Source organism: Leptosomus discolor, chromosome 28 (assembly GCF_034619465.1).
Source record: "Leptosomus discolor isolate bLepDis1 chromosome 28, bLepDis1.hap2, whole genome shotgun sequence".
NCBI lineage: Eukaryota > Metazoa > Chordata > Aves > Leptosomiformes > Leptosomidae > Leptosomus > Leptosomus discolor.
This window is the reverse complement of record NC_141418.1, coordinates 66785-86220: the sequence shown is the minus strand read 5'-3', so window position 1 is coordinate 86220 and position 19436 is coordinate 66785. Positions and strand designations below refer to the sequence as shown.

The window sequence follows — 19436 nt, the reverse complement described above, 5'->3', positions numbered from 1 at the left end:
TGCTGAGCGCTGGGTGCTGGGCTGGGTGCTGAGCGCTGGGTGCTGAGCACTGGGTGCTGGGTGCTGAGCGCTGGGTGCTGAGCACTGGGTGCTGGGCGCTGGGTGCCGAGTGCTGGGTGCTGAGCGCTGGGCGCTGGGTGCTGAGCGCTGGGCGCTGGGTGCTGAGCGCTGGGCGCCCAAGGCCGGGGACCCTGCAGCACCCTGCGCCGCGTGCCGTCCAGCGCCGTGCACCGAATGCCAGGCGGCACCGTGCACCGAGGGCGCGCAGCACCGCGCCCCAAGCACCCCGAGGGCCTCATCCAGCCCCAGAGGTGCCCGTAAGGGTCCCGTCACCCTGTGGTCCCCTATGAAGTTCACGACAACGCGTGGTCACCCATGGAGTCCCCACAGCCCCGTCGCTCCCCACGAGTTCCCCCACCGTCCCGTGGTTCCCTGCGGAGTCTTCGCAGCCCTGTTGTCCCCTACAGGGTCCCCACCACCTCGCTGTCCCCTACGGAGTCCCCATCATCCCTTACGGGGATGCCCCAGCCCCACCTGTGGTGTCCTCATGTCCCCTGTGATACCTCCAAGACCCCATTGTCCCCTATGGTGTCCCCATGACCCCTCCTCTCCTACAGGGTCCTGACGTCCGCAGAGAGTCTCCATGACACCATCATCCCCTATGGAGTCCACATGTCCCCTATGGGCTCCTTGTGACTCTGTTGTCACCTACAGAGTCCCCATGACCCCTACAGAGTCCCCACAACGCCATCGTCCTCTATGGAGTCTCCATGACCCTGTTGTCCCCTACAGGGTCCCCATGATCCCATGATCCCTTACAGGGTCCCCATAGGTCTGTCATCCCCCATGGAGTCCCCATGACCCCATCACCCCCCGTGGAGTCCCCACAACTCCGTTGTCCCCTACAAAGTCCCCACAGCCCCCATGGTGTCCCCACGACCCCATCACCCCCCATGGCGTCCCCACAACTCCGTTGTCCCCTACAAAGTCCCCACGGCCCCCATGGTGTCCCCATGACCCCATCACCCCCCATGACGTCCCCGCCGCCCCCTTGCCCCCTACAAAGCTCCCATGACAACTATGAAGGCCTCACCCCCCTGTTGTCCCCGAGGGTGTCCCCCACAGCGTCCCCACATCCTCCTGACCCCCCCACCAGGCAGATCCAGAGCCAGGCTCTCAGAAAAGACTTTTTTAAACCCCCCTTCGGCCCCCCTCCCCCCAAAAAAAAGGGAGCAGCAGGGGGCAGCAGAGCAGGGGGCACCCCTGGGTGGGGGGCACCCGCTCAGGTGGGACACCCGAACAACATCATGGACTCGGAAAACTCGAACAGCTGCTGGCAGAGGCCTTGCAGGTCGGGCTCCTGGCACGCCGCCTCCGAGGGCCATGCCTCCAGCCACGTGTCCTTGCTGATGAGGTAGGAGAAGCTGGGGACAGCAAGGGGACAGAGGGGACACGGGTCAGAAGGGGGCGGGACCCCAGGAAGGGGACACGGGGATGGACAATGGGGGTGCACAACCCCGTACGAGACGCTGGAGGATCGTGTACTTGGGTGTCAGCGTCCCCACGTGTCTTTGTGTCCCCACGTCCCATCTACCCGTGTCCCCAGTGTCTCGTGTTCCTGTGTCGCCGTGTCCCCACACCTGTCCCCATGCCCCTACCGGTTGCCGGTGACCCACAGGTCGGTGGCCAGCCCCCAGAGCAGGTAGTCCTGGCCGACCTGCAGCCTCAAAGCGTCTCGGCACTGCTTGTGGCTCACGAAGGTCCGGTTGCTTCCTCCTGGGTCCTCATCGGTGCCTGTCCCAGGGGAGGACACCCAGGTGACATGCCACCTCCACCCCAAACACGGTGGGGACACTCGCTTTGCCGTGTCCCGCAAGGGGGGCTCTCAGTCCCCAAGGAGCCACGGGCATCCTTAGTGGCACCACCCCACTGATGTCACCAGCCATGGCTGACACCAGTTCCCTCCAGCTTTGCCCAGCACCCTTGGGTGTCCCCACCCCACCTGGGTGACACCAGCCCTCATGGGTGTCCCCAGAACCCTTGGGTGACACCAACCCACCCGGGTGTCCCTTCCCAATGGGCGTCCCCAGCAGCGTTGGGTGATGTCAACCCACCTGGGGGCCCCCAAGCCACCCCAGTGACACCAGCCCACCAGGGTGTCCCTGCCCCTGGCTGTCCCCAGCCCTAGGTGACCCCCACCACGTCCCTCAGGGTGGCCTCATCCCCCCACCCTGGGGTGCTCATACCCATCTTGATGACGGAGAGGATGGTCATGATGTAGTTGTCGTGGGACGGCGTCTCCTCCTTTGCCACCAGCTTCGCCTTGTACACTGGGGAGGGGGATGTCACCGTGTCACCCCCACCTCTAGACAGCACCTTTGCTCCAGGGTGGCCCCTCATCATGTGGGGGACCCTCTGTCCCCAAACGTTCCCCCCCATGTCCCCCAACATCCCCGCCTGTCCTTCTTGTCCTTCCATGTCCCCCTGTCCCCTCCTGTCTCTCATGTTCTTCTGTGGCCCTTCGTGTCCCCATCCATACCTTTCGTGTCCCCTCTATGTGCCCCAACTCCCCCCCCCGCCATGACCCCACACCCCTCGTTATCCTTCCATGTCCCCACGTCCCCCGTGTCCCACCGTAGTCAACTCCCGGCTCGCAGGCGCGCTCGATGCGTTGGTTGATGGTGATCGGGACGTCTTGATTGTGCCGCATGAAGCAGCTCTCTGTGGGGACATGGGGACACGGCCGTGACAAGGCCTGTTGTGGCAGCGACACGTCCCATCGCGGCAGGGACATGTCCCACCATAGCAGGGACACGACTCCATCACACGTCGTCTTGTCCATGACGTGTCCCATCACAGCCATGGCGTGTCCCGTCACGGCCATGATGTGTCCCATCGTGGTAGGGGTGTTGACCCAGCCTGTCCCCATGTCCCTCTGTCCCCACGTCACCTTCAGCACAGCGGCACACGTCCCCGTGGCAGATCTTGCTCAGTTTCCCGCCGTCCTTGTCCGGGTGGTAGAAACGGGTGCAGCGATCATCTGCGGGGACACGGGGACGTGAGGGGACTCGAGGCGGTGGTGAGGGACACAACGGGACAAGGCCAGCGGGAGAGAAGGGGACAGAGCGGTGACACAGAGGGAGAGGGTCAGCAGTGATGCAAGGGGACACGGGGGGACGTGGGGGCACAGGCATGGGGAGAAGATCAGCGGCGACACGGTGGGACAAAGGGACAGGAGGGGACACAGAGGGAGGACACAGGAGGGACCTCGTGGAAGCAGAGGGCACAGAGGAGAGTGTGGGGGCAGAAGGGACCTGAGGGGGACACAGGGGGACATGGGGACATGCGCACCGATCTTGTAGTAGCTGTAGACGGTGACGGCCGCTGGCTGGATCAAGCCCACCTGGAATCGCTGGTGGGCCTTGAAGGAGAAGCACTCCTCGGCCTTGTGCGAGATCTGGGGACAGGGACACGGGGACACAGGGACACGGGGATGGCAGTCAGCCAGGCTGGGAGTCAGCACCCCAAATCCCAGCCTGGCCCTGTCCCCAGCCATGTCCCCGTGCTGTCCCTACCCATGACCTGGACCCACCCCTGTGCTTGTCCCCACCTCTGAGACCCTTTTCCTGTCCCCACCTCTGTCCCCATCCCTGTCCCCAACTTCATTCCCACCTCTGCCCCTGTTCCAGTCCCTCTGCATGTCCCCAACCCCACCTGAGTCCCCATCCCATCCCTGTCCCAGTCGTGTCCCCACCCGTGTCCCCAGCTTCATCCTCATCCCTGTCCCCATCTCCACCCTACACCCATCCTGGTCTCTGTCCCCATCCTGTCCCTATCCCTGTCCTATCATGTCCCCATCCCTGTCCCATCCTGTCCCCATCCCCACCCCTGTCCCATCACGTCCCCGTCCCCATGCCCCTCGTGTCCCCACACATCCCCACCTTGTCGAGGTAGATGACGAGGTTGCTGCGGTCCGACAGGGCTTGGTCGATCTCAAACTTGGAGATGTACCTGTCCACCCCCTCTGTGAGCTGGGGACAGGGACACGGTGACACCGGACACGCCGGGACACGTGGGGACACGCAACCGCATCAGGATACAGGGACGTAGGGGCACAGGGGCGCATAGGGACATGGTGATGGTGGCCACATGGGACACGTGGCCGTGGCGGCATGCAGGGGGCTTGCAGAGATGTGGGAACGCGGGGGGACATGGGGATGCAGGGACAGTGACACCAGGTGACACATGGCCATGGAGGGAAAGGCAGGGTCACGGGGATGGAGTGGCACAGGGGAACATGGGGATGTGGTGACACGAGGACACGGGGAGGGGGACATGCAGGGGTTAGGGAGGTGCGGGGACACGGTGGGACACGATGGCACAAAGATGCAAGGTCCTGTGTCTCCCCCGGGTCCCTCCATGTGTCCCCGTGTCCCCACGCTCACCCTCTTCAGGTCCTGCATGTCAGGCGTGAAGCCCGTGAGCATGGAGACGTCAAGGATGGACATGGTGGCATCCACGCTGTCCCGGTGCCTGTGGGGAACGGGTTGAGGCCACCCGCCTGCCCCCAACTGCCCTATTGTCCCCAGCATCCCCACCCCTGCTGTCCCTGTTCCCAAGGATCCCCGTGGGACAAGGTGGGGCTGAGCCCTGTTTGTCCCCAGCGTCCCCATCCTTTTCCCTGATGTCCCTGTCCCCAGAATCCCCATTCCCCTCCCTATCTCCAGTGTCCCTGATGTCCCCGACGTCCCCAGCCTGTCCTACCTGGTGCAGATGGTGATCTTGACGGAGCGGAAGACACCCTCCTCTTCCTTGCCTGTGGGAGGACGTGGGGACAGTGAGGGGACACATGGGGTGCCATGGAGGGTGCGCAGAGAGGACATGGGGAGGGATACAGGGGGACATAGAGAGGGCGTGGGGGGGACATGTGGGGCACTCACCTGCCTTCACGTCCTCCACCTGCACCTGCAGGTCAAAACTGTCACACTTATTGTCCTTCTCGGGGACCTTGGCGTTGTAGATGGTCACCACCGTCATCGTCCCCTTGCCCGTGCCCTCAGCTTTCACCGTGAAGTCCTCGTTCAACCTGGTCTGCAGGGAAAGGGGACGTTGGGGAGGGACAGGGACGTCCCCTGGGGGAGGATGGGACATCTGGGGCCATGGAGGGGGTGTAGAAGGGACAGGGACATCTCAGGACACGGAAGGGATGACAGCGTTGCAAGACACAGAGGGGACATGGACATTGAAGGACATGGAGGGGACAAGGAAGTCAGAGGACATGGAGGGACATGAAGGGTGCAGGGACATTACAGGTCACAGCAAAGGAGGGGACGAGATCAGGCTGGGACATGGCAGGGACACGGCAGGGACATCCCAAGCCTTGGAAGGACACAGAAGGGACAGGACAACGAGGTGACATGGAAGGGACAGGGACACTTGAGGCCACAGCGAGGGGACAAGATTGTCCTGGGCCATGGTGGGGCAGGGACACCCCACGAACAGCAACAGCAGGGCGAGCAGCGCTGCACCCCCATGGTCCTGATGGTGACAGTGACAATGGTGACGAGGGAGCCGGTACCTCGGCGGAGCGTGCCACCAGGGCGTTGCGGTTCTCGATGCGGTAGGTGATGGCACTGGCGCGGCGCGGCAGCAGCACCGACACGTCGAGGTTGAGCTCGAGCTGCCGCGGAAGTGACACCTGGTACTGGGCCAGCGCTTGGAACACCAGGATGGTGGCCTGCAGGGACGCTTGTGTCACCAGGGCTCGGGGACACCGTCTGGACCATCCCCGAAGCACCCCGAGGCCAGGGTGTCCCCAAGTCCTGGGGCCACCCGATATCACCTGGAATATACCCTTGGGGGTCTTATGGAGCAGAGGTGTCCCCCAGGGACAGGACGTGTCCCCGAGGGTCCCCAGGGTCTGGAGGTGTCCCCAGGAACCAGGGTGTCCCCAAGGGACTGATCTTTTGGATTTTCCAAAGCCCTTGCAATCCTGTGGGACCGGGGATGTTCCCCAAGTCCATGCCGTGTCCCTGGGGGTCCCAAGGGCCCTGAGGCCACCCACAAACCCTGAGGGGTCCCCCAATGCCTTCGGGGTCCCATGGGATCAGAGGTGTCCCCCCGAGAGACATGCCATGTCCCTGAAGTCCCCAGGGCTACAAGGTGACCCCTCAACCCCCAACGAAGCCCTCAACCCCTATCTTCCTGTCCCCCTTCCCCATGGCAGCAGGTGCCAGGACGGCACCCACGGGTGCCAGGGGGGGTCTGTAGCCCACCTGAGTGGATCCGTAGCCACCACCATAGTAGTTCTGCTGGGCAAGCCAGCGGGCCACCGGCCCCGTCAGCTCCGGCTTCTCCATTTCCAGCAAGGCCAGCAAGGCGTAGGACGTCCCCTCGATGTTGTAGGTATGGGCGTTGCGTTCCTCCCAGCTTTGGCCCCCTGGGGGGGACACCGGTCCCTCAGCACCCTCTAGGGGCGATTTCCCCCACCACCAGGTAACCCATAATTACATCTCCCCCCCCACCCCCACCCCCAGTTTTGTCCCCCGTGGTAGGACGTCACCTTTGGAAAACTTCATGAGAACTTTCTCGGTTTTGAGTTTCCCTGCCAGAGCCAAGGCATAGGAGGCCAAGGCCACCGTGTAGGGTCGGGCCAGTGCCTGGTACCTCCGGCCAAGGTATTCGGTGGCTTTGTTGATGCTCGTGTCCAAGTTCTGGGCAGAAAGGATGGTAAGATTTGGATTCTCAGGTGGGTTGGGCACCTCGTCTTGAAGCACCGCCCCTCTATGTGCCTGTTGTCCCCCATGTGGGGCTGAGGACTGGGCCACTCACGTTGACAAGGTCCTTGCAGACCTCCCGGGCCTCCTGCAGCGCGATGAGTACAAAGGCCGTCAGCGACACCTCGGGCTCGGCACCCTGGTAGCCTCCCTGCGTGACAAAGTGGAGGGGGAAAACCCTCAGGGTCGTGGTTTTCACAGCAAGCTCCGTCCACCCAACTCTCGCCCCTGTCACCCAGCGCAGTCCTTTCCCCACAACTCATTCCAAAAGCCCATCCTCGAGCCAAGGCGGCTTTGGCCACCAGCAGGGACAGGGTTTGGGGCTCCCCCATACCACCATCTCCTTATGGATGACAGGAGCATCTTCTTGGAACATCCCATCTGGCCTCTGCTTCTCCAGGATGAGCCATTTCACGGCACCGCAAACCACCTCGGGCTCAATGTCTACCAGCTTGATGGCCATGGCAAAGACTTTGGCGACGTAGGCTGTCAACCTGGGGACAGGAGGACCTGAGCGTCATGTCCGATGCTGTCACCTGGACCTGCGCGGTGGTGGCAACACGGCGCTCACCAGGTGCTTGACGCACGGTTCTTGAAGGCGGCGTAGGAGCTGTCAGGTTTCCGGAAAACAAGTTGTTGGGTGTAACCTGGTGAGGAGACGGTGGTTGACCAACACAAGAAGCACCTCGGGGTGTCTGCAGGCCACCAATGCCCTCCGGTCATCGTCCAACACAAGGAGCACCCAGCCAAGCTGAGGTAGCTTCAGGCCACCGACCCACTCCGGAGCACATTCCAGTGTAAACCAGTAGCTCTAGAAATCCCCAAACTGGTAGCACCCAACCCATGGCTTCTTCAAAGGTGTGGGTTTCTCCAGCGCCTTGGGTGATGGTAACGTTTTGCACCCCGAGAGAGGAAACCAGGGGACGCTCCCACCCTTTGGAGGTCGCTCCTACCTTTTCTGATCAAGTTGATGGCCTCAGTGCGGCGATCAACGCCGAAGGTCTCCCACTGCAACGTGCTGTCCAGGTAGTGGGTGGCAATGACAGTGGGTGTCATCCCGATCATGTTCTGCTCCCCGCAGCCCGATGGCGTCACGATGAGGTGCTTCAGCTTCTGCGCGTCGATGGCTTTCTCCACCATGATGGACACAGGGTTGCCTGGACCCAGAAGAAGGGGAAACGTCAAGCCAGGAGTGTCCCAGCCCCTCCCAGCTCCTCCCCACGTGTGTCCCTTCCCCTGCTCTCACCTTGAATGCTGACTCTGGTCTCCGACTCCGTGTTGGGGACAATGTCAGAGAGGTTCGTTGCCTTCACCCTCTCTTCCTGTACACCATCTGCGGGGCAGGGAGGCCAGGATGGAGATGGGTGACCCCAAATCCTTCAGGGCCTCCCCTCCACACCCTGAGGTGGCCCAGCCCTGCCCCACATCTGCAGCAGGATGTCCCTGGACCCTCAAGATGTTCCAGAGCCCTACCAGGATGTCCCAGAGCCCTTGAGATGCCCCAGCTCCATAGTAGGATGCCCCAGACCCACAGCAGGACATCCCCCATTCCCCAAGATGCCCCAGCTCCACAGCGGGCTCTCCCTTATCGCCCAAGGTGCCCCAGTCCTACCCTTGGTGGTACATCCTTCCTCCCCCAAGATGTCCCAGACTCACAGTGGGACTTCCCCGAGGTACCCCAGATCCTTCCCTCAGCGGGACATCCCCGTGGGGCTGAGACATTCCCAAGACCAGCCAGGGCCACTCACTGACTCCCTTCGTCTTCGGGTCCAGCTCAACTATCTTCACCGTCTTCTCCAACCTCATCCCTTCGGGCTGCGGAGGTGAGAGTCCAATGCTAAAGGCTGGGCTGGTTTTGGGTCCCCCCTTCCCAACTTCTCTGGGTCCAGGGAAGGTGTCCCCAGTGTAAACCAGCACCCCCCGGGACATGGGACAAACTGGCAGAGCCCCAGGAGACCACATTCAAGCATCCTTCGGGGGAGGATCCTTCATCCCTGGGTACCGACACCAGGATGAAAGTGGAGACAGGGATGTCACAAGGGTACCATGCTGGGGCCATCTCGGGGATGGAGGTGGCACCACGTGGTGGAGACCCCACGAGCAACAACGGCCACTCACCACAACTTTGAGCTTCTTCTTGACACCATCAGCCACGTACTTGTCCCAGACGGCCGCCTTCACCTCCACGTCGTGCAGCCCCAACTGCAAGGGCACGATGACGAAGGGCACGGCCCACGACGACTGGGGTTTCAACTTGAGGATCTGCCGGTAGCGCGCCTTGGAGGTGGAGGCGCTGCACAGGGCTGGGTTGTACATCAGCTCCACGCGCACCTGCAGGGCACAGCAATGTTGGCTGTGGGGTTGAGGTGGCCACAGACACCTCACCCCCCCCCCCAGAAGCCCAGGCGGGTGTCCCCTGCCCAACCTTGATTTCTTGCGTCCAGTAGTTGTAGAGGATGGCACGGATCTCCACCTGCTCGTTCCTCACCACAGAGTAGGGCAGGCGCAGGTCGATGAAGAAATCCTTCCTGACCGTGATCTCATAGGGGTCAGCCACGCACAGCCCTGCGGGGTGGCCACCAGGGACACGGCGTTCAGGCTTATGGCCTTGCCGGGCCCCTTATGTCCCAGGGACATCCCCAATGCTTTTGGAGATCCTTCAAGTCCCATGGTGTCCGCTCAAGATTTAGGAGATGCCTCAAGTCCCATGGAGTCCTCCCAAGGCTTAGGAGATCCCTCAAGTTCCACAGAGTCCTCCCAAGATTTAGGAGATCCCTCAAGTCCCAAGGGCTGCCATCAAGCTTTGGGGGATCTGCCCCAAATCTGGGGCACCTCTCCAGTGGTCTAAGATTTTGGAGATCCCTCAAACCCCAAGGAAACCTACCAGGCTTTAGGGGACGAGTCAAGTCCCAGGGACCAACCCCAAGGTGTGGGGGATTCCTTTGGTCCTCAGGGACACTTTCCTACTCCGTCACCTACCCTTGGTCTGTGAGAGGCTGATGGCCAGGACCTCCCATGTGGTGATGGAGTCCTTCAGGTACACAGGCAGAGTCTTTGCGGAGATTCTGGAGAGGATGGGAATGACCAAGGGGGTCACAACCACCCGCAAGCCAGGCCAGGGAGGTGTAACCAGCCACCAAGCTGGAGTAGGGGAGGGTCATATCTGGTCCCCAAGCCACACTGGGGGTTGTAGATGGCCCCTGTGTTGGACCAAGGTGTCATAGCTGGTCCCAAGGCAGTACCAGGAGGTCAAAGGTGGCCTTTGTCTGGACTCCAGTCTGGGCAAGGTGGTGTCCAGAGCTGGACAGGGAGGAGGTAACGATCTGGAGTGGAGGGGTGGTGGGACAAGGGCGCAAGGCTCACCCCAGCTCATTGGGACGCTCCGTCAGTGACTCCACCTGCCACAGCCAACTCTCCGGGAAGAGGCTCCGTGAGGTGATGCCCTCCTCAGCCAGGAACAAGTCTTCTGCCTCACCTGGGGGTGGCAGGATCCCTCTCGACCGTGGCCTCAGAGGCCCAGCCCCTGGGTGGAGCCGGTATCACCCCAGCATCATCCAAACGCCACCCTTGTTTTGCCCAAGCATCTTCTAGGCATCACCCAACGCTCAACCAAGCCAAGCCTGAGGTTCACCCGACCTTCGCCCAAGCTTCACCCAACCACCAACCCCACCGTCACCCCAAGCACTTGCTTCGAGCCAGCTTGAGGTGGAACTCGCGCCGCTTCTGGTCACGGATGCCCTTGATGTAGTTGCAGCAGTCGAGGAAGGCCCGGACGCAAGCTTCTCCGTCCTGGATGTAGTTGGTCCGATGCTCGCAGGTGTGGTCCATGGGGTTTTCCTTCATGCCGTCCTCACAACACTTGCGCAGAGCCTTGTCCGTGTACTTGGCCGCTGCCAGCAACGAGGGACCCAACTGGCACCCAGTCCCAAAGCCGCTGGCCTGCGGGCCGTCAGGGATGTGGGACATTCTGATGTCCTCTGGGATATGGGGTGCTGTGGTGCCACCAGGGACATGGGACACTCTGATGCCCCTCAGGGACGTGGGGTGCTGGTATTCATTGGGATATGGGATGCTGTGGTATCACCAGGGACATGGGACACTCTGGTGTCCTTCAGGGCCATGGGACACTGGTATTCACTGGCACATGGGATGCTCTGGTGTCCCTCAGGAACCTGGGACACTTCGGTATCCTCAGGGACATGGGACACTCTGGTGTCCTTCAGGGACACGGGATGCTGGTATTGACTGGGACACGGGACGCTCTGGTGTCCCTCGGAGACCTTGGGCACTTTGGCATCTTCATGGACATGTGACAATCTGGCGTCCCTGGGGTCACAGGACATTCCAGTGTTCTTGGGGACATGGGACAGTCCCAGTGCCACCTACCCTTGGTGCCTTTGTACTCGATGAGCTGCAGGGAGCGGCGCTTGCGTTTCGCAGCCTGGGGACACTGGACCTCTGGGGACAGAGAGGACACAGGTCAGGACCCCACAGTGTCACAGCCCCAAACCTAGGTGACACTTCCCCTTGACGTCAGTTGTCACAGCCCAAAGCTCAGACGATGCACTCCCTACCCCTGAGGTGTCACACTCCCCCATCCTTGAAGCGCCACATCCCCGCCCCCAATGCGTCACCTACCCCATTCCCAAGGTGCCACCCCAGGTTGTCCCAGTCCCCAGCATGTCCCCTACCCGATCGCTGCGGCGTGGCAACCTTTATGCTGGTGACCAGGCTGAGGCCAGCGTCAGCAAAGACACCCACGTTGTCCCTCCCACTGCCCGGGGTGCAGCCGATGTCACTCTTCTCCACCATGTCCCAAACCTGCAACCCACAGGGGACAGACATGACCGCCCCTGCCACCACCCGGGGACAGTGGGGATGGGGACCCGGGCACCCACCTTGGACTGCGTGAGCTTGTTCTTCTTGCTGAGGACAAAGACGCCCTTGTCCACGGCCACCAGCCCCACGTGGGCATTGTGGTCACCCTCGATGCGCAGCCGCATGGGTGTCCCCGGTTCTTGCACCCGGTTGTCACCCTCTGTCGCTCCCTTCACCACCAGCTGCCGGGGACACGAGGTGGGGGGCTCATGTCCATGGGATGTCCAAAAAACCCCCTTCACTGCACCCCCAGGAGCTGCCCCACTGGGGCACCCCAACCCCACAGGGTGCTGGAGTCCTCCAGGGGTAGCTGATGGCTGTGTCCTCCACCATGGAACGCCTGGACCATCAATGGGCCACCCAAGGTGAGATGCCCAGGGTCCCTCATGGACTATCCAAACCACCTAAGTGACACCCAGTCCCCATCACGGGCCACCCAAGCCCCTCAAGGACCACCCAAGCCCTTCCAAGGGCCACCCAAGCCCCTCAAGGACCACCCAAGCCTCTCAAGGGCCACCTCTAGCATTACTCAAGCCACTTCCAAGGCCCAGCCAATTCCCCCAAGGGTCTCCCCTGACCCCTGGGACTGTGGGGACACACTCACGGTGCCCATGCAGGTGTCCTTGACATCAACCCAGATGGAGTCGGCGACAATCTCGCTGGGCATCACGTAGTAGTAGGCCACAATGCGGAAGGAGGGGATGAGATCAGCCGTCACCGGCAGCGACATGGTGACCAGGCTCTGGCCGGCCTCGTGCCGCTGTCGCCCCACACGGACGATGCGTCCCTTGCTCATGATCTGCGGCGGGCAAGGAAAGGACAAGGTTGGTGGGCACCTGGACACTGAGGTCCCCAAGATGTGGGGGCAGTTGGTTGGCAGAGGCCGAACGCGCTCACCAGGTAGGTGAAGTACGAGACGGCGTCAGAGATGGCGTTGCTCCTGCTCTTGAGATGGAAGTTCACAGCGAGGTTGTCACCAGGCTGCAGCTCGGTGGCCCGCACGGCCAAGTGGAGGAAGTTGCCGGAACTCCCCTGGCTGCGATAAGCTTCGGCGGTCATCTGCCGCGAGGCCTGGCGGTCGGTGGGCAGCCCCGCCTGGTCCGTCCGCACCTGCGACACAGGGGACACAACGGCATTTTGTCAACGAAGAGAGGCCTGGACCTGGGAAGGTGTCAGCGTGGAGGTCTTGGCCACCATAGAGTTGTCCCTGACCACTGTCGCCCTGGTTCTTGGTCAATGGTGGTCATCTCCTTGGTCAACCTGATCATCTTTGCTACCCTGGATGTCTTGGCCACTCTAGTCAACTCAACCGCCTTGGTCCTCCCGGCATTGGCCCTCCTGGCCCTTGGCTGCCCTGAACATCTTGGCCACTCCCATCCCCCTGACCTTGGCCACCCTGATTCTTGGTCACTGGTGGACGATGCTGACCCTGGCTGCAGGCCACCATGGACATCTTGGCCACTCTGGACTTCTTGGCCAGTCTCCCTGACGCTGGCCATCCTGGTCCTTGATCACCCTAGATGTCTTGGTCAACCCAACTGTGTTGGCCGCCATGGTTGCCCTGACACCAGCCGTCCCACTCCTTGGTAAGCGGTGACCAGGACTGCCCTGGCCCTTGGTCACTCTGGACGTCTTGATCACCACAGTCATGCTGGTCCCCATGACCTTGGCCATCCTGGTCCTTGGTCAATGGTGATCAGGGTGGCCCCGACCCTTGGCCACCATGGATGTCTAGGCCATTCTGGTCCCCCGATCCTGCTGTCCTGCCCCTTGGTCAATGGTGACCATGCTGGCCATGGTCCTTGGTCACTCTGGATATCTCAGCCACTTTGGTTGTCTCTGCAACCCCAACCCCCAGGTCACTTCAACCACCCCTGTCCCCAGCCACCTTGGCCACCCACAGTTCCAAGGCCACCCCTGTACCTATCCCCACTCACAGTGATGGGGACAGTGTCCTTGTTGGCCGGCATGTTGAGGACCAGCTTGGCTGTGCCATCACGCTGGGTGGAGACAAGACCCTGGAAGCCATCGGCCTTGACAGTGACGCGCGGAGCTGGGGACTCATCTGGGTTAGTGACGTAGACCTGCAAGGGATGCGGCGTGACATGAGGACATGACATGGGGACATGGCATGAAGGACACGTCACCTGGTGGTCCCCGGACAGGCTGTGGTCCCCGGGGCCTCTCCAGGTGACCCAGTGATAAGACACAGAGACAGACCCCTGTCCCCAAGTCTCCTCCACCCCCAAACCTCCAGGCTTGCCCCGTCCCCATCCCAACGATGGGGACTCAGGTACCGTGGGGGTCTTGGGCCAATGCCACCGCTGTCCCCACCCCTGTCCCCGGATGCCATTACCGTCAGGTCAAAGGGCATCCCCGGCTTGAAGTACTTGGGGGTGTGGGTGAAGTGGATGGTGTACGGGGACGTCACGATGCGGATGCCACTGCGTTGTGCCTCCACCATGTCGCTGCCTGCAGCAGGCACGGGAACGACCATGTCACCCAGTGACAGGGTGTCACCCGGTCCCCGCCAAGGACAGCCCCATCTGACCTTGGGTGGTTCCAGATGTCCCCATCCTCGCTGTCCCCAACCCCCCATGTCCCCAAGCGTCCCCCCCACCCACCCAACATGTTGAAGACTGTGACAGAGACGTACAGCCCCTGGCGTCACACGTCCCTGCTGTCCCTTGTCCCCCCAAGTCCCCTGTGATCCACCTGCACACCTGACTCGGTGAGTACGGTGACAGAGACGTAGAGCGAGTGTCCCACCAGCTCCTGGGGGTTGGCGAATCGCTCCCGCAGCGTGGCCATGGACAGCACGGCTTCCCCGTCCCCGTCGGCCACCTGCGGCGTGGAGTTAGTGGGACAGGGGACAGCCATGGGGACTGGGAGGGGGACAGGCGATGGCAGAGCTCAGCATTGAGGCAGGGATGGGGACAGGGATGAGGATGCGGATGACAGAGCTCAGCAAGGGACAGAGCTCAGCAGGGGACCGGAATAGGGACAAGGGATGGGGACAGGGACAAGGACAGGGTCACCTGGACGCGCTGCAGGGACTGGGGGATGCTCTTCTTCTCGTCGTCCACCATGACGCCAAAGAGGACGAAGGCTGACCCGTGCACGCGCTTCCCGTACAGGTACCTGTGGACAAGCCACCACTGTCACCGTCAGCCCCGGTCCCCATCACAACCACATCGCTGTCACCCCATGTCCCCACATCCTCTTGTCATACAACCCTGTCGCCCCGTTGCCCCATGTCCTCATCACCCTGTCGCTGTCACTCCACATGCCCATGTCCCCCTGTCATTCCATCACGCCCTGCCACCTCCATCACCACCACCCCGTGTCCTCCTCACCCCCTGTCCCCATCATCCCATTTCCCCACATCCCCATCACCCTCAAACCTGTCACCCATGCCACCCCCCCTCATCTCTGGGGACTCTGCGCAGGAGCAGAGCAGGAATGTCACCCCACATCATCGCCCGGGGGGGGGGCTGACTCCCAAAATGAGCAGTTTTGGGGTCTCCATCCCACCTGGCCGTGATGGACACTCGGAAATTCTCATTCCGGTCGATGTAGAGGAACTTCTCCTCGGGCTCCAGGATCACCTCAAAGCTTGGCAGCACTGTGGGGTGGACACCCAATGGACCCAGGCATCCAGGATAGGCACAAGGGACCCAGGGGTCTGGGGACCCCCACCCCAACCTTACCATACTCCTTGACTTCGAATTGGGTGCTGAAGGCCTTTTCTGGTGAGTCTTCAAATTTGGCTGTTATTGTCCATGTCCCCAGGCTGGAAGAGGCAGGGGACAGGGTGAGGGGACAAGCTCGGGGCCACAGATGTCCCCGGGCCACCCTGGGAGGTGGCACCCACCTGACAACCTCAGGCAGGTTGTGATTGAGGGAGAAGATGCCGGTCTTCATTGGCGAGGACACGGGCACTTGTCTGATGATGACGTTGTCAGGAGTCTGAAGGGACACGGAGTGGGTGGGGACGGTGGCATGGCTGGCTGTGCCCCCATGTCCCTGTGTCCCCAGTGGGCACCCACCTTGACCTCCACGATCACCGTCTTGGATATTGGCTCCATGAGGTGGCCCACGGCGAAGAAGCGGCAGAGCACTGGGAGGGGACACGGGGGACAAGGTGAGCAGGACATCCAGAAATGGGTGCTGGACCCCAAACTGGGTGCTGCGTTCCAGTGGAGATGCCAGCGGGGTGTCCCCAAAGGGTGCTGGACCCCAAAGGGGGCATCACGGGGAGGTCCCCAAACGGGTGCTGGGGTCCAGCACCCCAAGGTGCTGCGGGAGGGACCCAACACCCCAAGGTGCAACCAGCACCCCAACATGCCATGGTGAGAGGCAGCACCCCAAGAACACACCCACAGAGCCAGGGGTGTAGATGGGCTTGTCGGTCTGCAGGAAGATGTGGCCGCTCTGGAGTGACACCAGCAGCACCTTCTCCAGGGTCGTCTGGGCCACCTGCACCGTCACCGAGACAAACCTCTTCCCCGCTGCCTGCGGCAGCGACTTGGCCAATACCTGCGGTGACAGAGGACACCAGATGGCACCCACGTCCAGGGAACGGAGCTGAGGACGCTGGGTGACAATCCCCGAGGACTTCAGGGTGACCATCATCAAAGATCCAGGGGTGACCAGTCTATAATCATAGGGTGAGCCTCTCCAAGGACCCCGGGGTGATTGTCCCCAAAGATCCAGAGGTGAACACCTCCGTGGACCCACTGAGCATCCTCTAGTTACAGGGCGACCATCTGCAAGGACCCTGGGGTCACTGTCCCCACGGGCCTGGGGTGACTGTCCCTAAGGACCTCAGAGCAACCATCCCCAAAGACCCCATGGTGGCCACCCCTGAAAACCCCATGGTGACCCACCCCCCTCACTAGGTCCCACCAGCACCGTGGAGATTCTCCACCATCTCGTACAGGGTTAAGCCCCACAAGGGTGACTGTCCCCAGGGTAGGAGGGGGCAGTGACCGGCAGGGAGGTGACACAGGGGTGGTGACATACCTTGATGGTGGCGTTGGCCAACGAGCCTTCGTCGGGCCTCAGCGGCACGCGGATCTGGTCGAGCACTTTGCGCTTGAGGGGAAAGTCCTGCACCAGGACGGTGGCCTCGGTGGGGGTGGTCAACTGCGGCGCCTCCAGCACCACCCGCTCCTCCGTGTCCAGCCGCAGGACCGCTGGCGTCACCATCGTCACCCTGGGGACACCGGCCGTCATGGCGGGGGAAGGGGCCGTTACAGAGCCCCCCACAGCACCCTGGGGACCTCGCAGCACCCAGAACACACCCCCCGCCCCCGGTCTGTCCCCACAGCACCCTAGGGACCCCCTGATCTGTCCCCCGCAGCACCCAGCACCCTGGGGACCCCGTGGCACCCCAGGGACCCCCCCCAATCTGCCCCATGGGCCTGAAGCAACCCTAAATCCCCCATTGCACCCCAATATCCTCCCCATTGCCCTCCAGCACCCACCCCTGGGGGGCCCTGCAAAGGCGGCTCCCATCTAGGGTGGGGGTCCCTGGTAGGAGGGTCCCAGTTGGGGTTGGGGTCCCAGAGAGAAGGGTCTTGGTTCTGGGGGTCCTGGGTATGGGGAGGGGTCTCCTTCAGTGTGGAGGGGGTCCTGTCCATGGGGGTTTCCACCATGGGGGTCCCCACTGGAGGGGGGGGGGGGTTTGTTGCTGAGGGTTCCCATGGGTGGGGTGAGGGGGTACCCCAGAAGAGGGGGTTCAGGGGGTTGGGGCGTTCCCATGGGTGCATGGGGGATCCTGGGGGTGGCATCCCATAGGTGGGGGGTCCCAGGAGAGGGGGTCCAATAGGTGGGTGGGGTCCCATAGGAGATCCTGGGGGAGGAGGGGGTCCCATGGGTGGGGGAGGGGTGCCGGTGACTCACATTTGGGCATAGGTGGGGGCCGTCTGCAGCAGCAGGAGGCCGAGGAGGAGGGGCAGCACTGGAGCCCCCATGGCTGTAGAGGGGGGGACAGGGACAGGGGGTCCAGGGGGTCCCTTTATAGTGGTGCCACCAGTTAATGGGTAACCAGTGCCCCGGACACCCGGGTCCACCCATATACGAGGGCGGGATCAGGGTGGGTGGGCCCGGACACCCGGGTCCCTTTGGGTGGGGGCTGGGAACCACTGGGAGAGGCCTAGACTCCTGGGTCCGGTTGGGTGGGGGTTGAGGAGGGTCCACCTGGACGCCCTGGGTCCACCCATGCCAAAGGAGTGTGGGACCCACTGCTTGGGGGTCCCCAGACCCCTGGGTCCACCTGCGTGGGGGCTGGGAACCACAGGATGCCTGGGTCCACCCACGTGGAGGTGGGGGAGGGACTGCCCGGACGCCCGGGTCCTTCCTCATTTCGGGGAAGGCAGCTGGCAGGGGGCCACCGGGAGTTGCGACACCTCATTGTTGGCGGAGGGACACCAGAGGGGGGGATGCGACGGGGAATGGGGGGGACACCGGGGGACACCCATGACCCTCCTGGCTCCTGGAGTCGGGGTGGGCAGGACCTGGATGCCTGGGTCCCCTCCTGGAGCACGACATCTAGGTCACTCCTGGGCCCTTGGTGGGACTCGGACACCTGGGTCCCCCCTGGACCACGATATCGAGGTTCCTCGTGGACCCTTGGTGGGACTCGGATGCTTGCCCCCCCCCCAGACCATGACATCTAGGTCCTTCCTGGACCCTTGGTGGGACTCGGACACCTGGGTGCCCCCTGGACTATGATATTGAGGTCCCTCCTGGACCCCTGGTGGGACTTGGACACTTGGTCCCCCCTTGGACTACAACATCTAGGTCCCTCCTGGACCATTGGTAGGACTTGGACACCTGGGTGCCCCCCTGGACTGTGATATCGAGGTCTCCTGGACCCTTGGTGGGACTCAGACACCTGGATTCCCCCCTAAGACCCCCAACAGGTCCCAGATGCTTGGGCTCCTCATGGGACCCATGGGGTCACCATGCCCAGATGCCTGGGACACTCATGGGACCCTGGGTGCGGGTGCAGGTCCTGGGCCCCTGAGTCCTGCCATGGGTCCCGACTGCCTGGGTCCCCCCATGGGCCCCCCGTTCCCCACCACCACTGCAAGCTGTGACCGCAGGGGGGCCCCCAGGGGTGGCAGCTCCTCCCCCGCCACAGGCACCGGGGCGGGAAGGACCCCGGCATCCGGGTGCCGCGTCGACGCTCCCATTGGGCCCCGCGGCACCCTGGGGCGCAGGCGCGGCACCGCCGGCTTCCGGCACCCCCGCGAACCCCCAGGCCCAGCTGGGCCCCGCTGCCCCTGCTGCCCACACTGGGGGGTCCCCGGGGCCACCAGACCCTCCCCGGACGTGGGTGCGCTGGGGGGAAAGGAGCCCATTGGAGCCGGTCTTCTCCGGGCGTGGTGGCGGTGGCGGGAAGGAGGCCGACGCCGGCTGCTTCTCACGACCGCCGGCTGCACCGCAGGGCCCCATCGCCACCGGCTCCTCCCCAGACGTGGTGGTTCTTGGTGGAGAAAGACCTCCCCTTGCTGTAGGAGCCTCTCCAGAAGCAGCGGAAGACTCATCTCCATCAGCTCCTCACCAGAAGTCATCCCACCAGGGCTTCACCTCCATCTGCTCCGCACCGGACCGGACGCGGTCCCACCAAGGCCTCACTTCTAGGTCAGAACCACCCCAGAAGGGGTTGCACTGCAGGACCTCACCTACTGCTGCTCCTCCCCAGAAGTGGTCCCACCTGGAGCTCATCTCCATCGGCTCCTCCCCAGAAGTGGTCCCACCTGGAGCTCTTCT

At 62.8% G+C, this 19436-nt stretch overlaps 1 protein-coding gene across 2 annotated transcripts; it reads right to left on the bottom strand.

Moving 5' to 3' along the window:
- Positions 1–1282: 1282 nt before the first annotated feature.
- C3 (complement C3) lies at positions 1283–17641 on the bottom strand. Of its 2 annotated transcripts, none has more exons than XM_086478867.1 (40): positions 17562–17641; positions 16680–16872; positions 16034–16193; positions 15704–15774; positions 15529–15623; positions 15365–15447; positions 15189–15279; positions 14693–14795; positions 14378–14498; positions 14011–14126; positions 13592–13738; positions 12552–12764; positions 12253–12453; positions 11675–11836; positions 11468–11597; positions 11163–11234; positions 10466–10666; positions 10140–10299; positions 9756–9841; positions 9202–9341; positions 8895–9107; positions 8525–8591; positions 8023–8109; positions 7730–7933; positions 7348–7423; positions 7111–7270; positions 6832–6927; positions 6563–6713; positions 6276–6439; positions 5579–5737; positions 4941–5091; positions 4765–4816; positions 4446–4533; positions 3942–4031; positions 3352–3457; positions 2951–3040; positions 2635–2721; positions 2247–2330; positions 1659–1794; positions 1283–1424 (listed from the first exon to the last, which is right to left on the bottom strand). In XM_086478867.1, the coding sequence occupies exons 1-40, from the start codon at positions 17630–17632 to the stop codon at positions 1283–1285; spliced, it is 5019 nt and encodes a 1672-aa protein (XP_086334993.1). In that variant the 5' UTR covers positions 17633–17641. The 2 variants fall into 2 exon arrangements, with proteins under 2 accessions (XP_086334993.1, XP_086334992.1); XM_086478866.1 differs by having other exon boundaries at positions 12259–12453; positions 17562–17632.
- Positions 17642–19436: the final 1795 nt, after the last annotated feature.

What these genes read in the sequence shown, in the direction of transcription:
- C3 (XM_086478867.1), bottom strand. Translation starts at nt 17,632, where the DNA reads ATGGGGGCTCCAGTGCTGCCCCTCCTCCTCGGCCTCCTGCTGCTGCAG. An exon ending in GTGGCTACGGATCCACTCAG is followed by an intron (nt 5,738 to 6,275) that starts GTGGGCTACAGA and finishes GCGTCCCTGCAG; the next exon opens with GCCACCATCCTGGTGTTCCA. An exon ending in ACATGCAGGACCTGAAGAGG is followed by an intron (nt 4,032 to 4,445) that starts GTGAGCGTGGGG and finishes CCCTGTCCCCAG; the next exon opens with CTCACAGAGGGGGTGGACAG.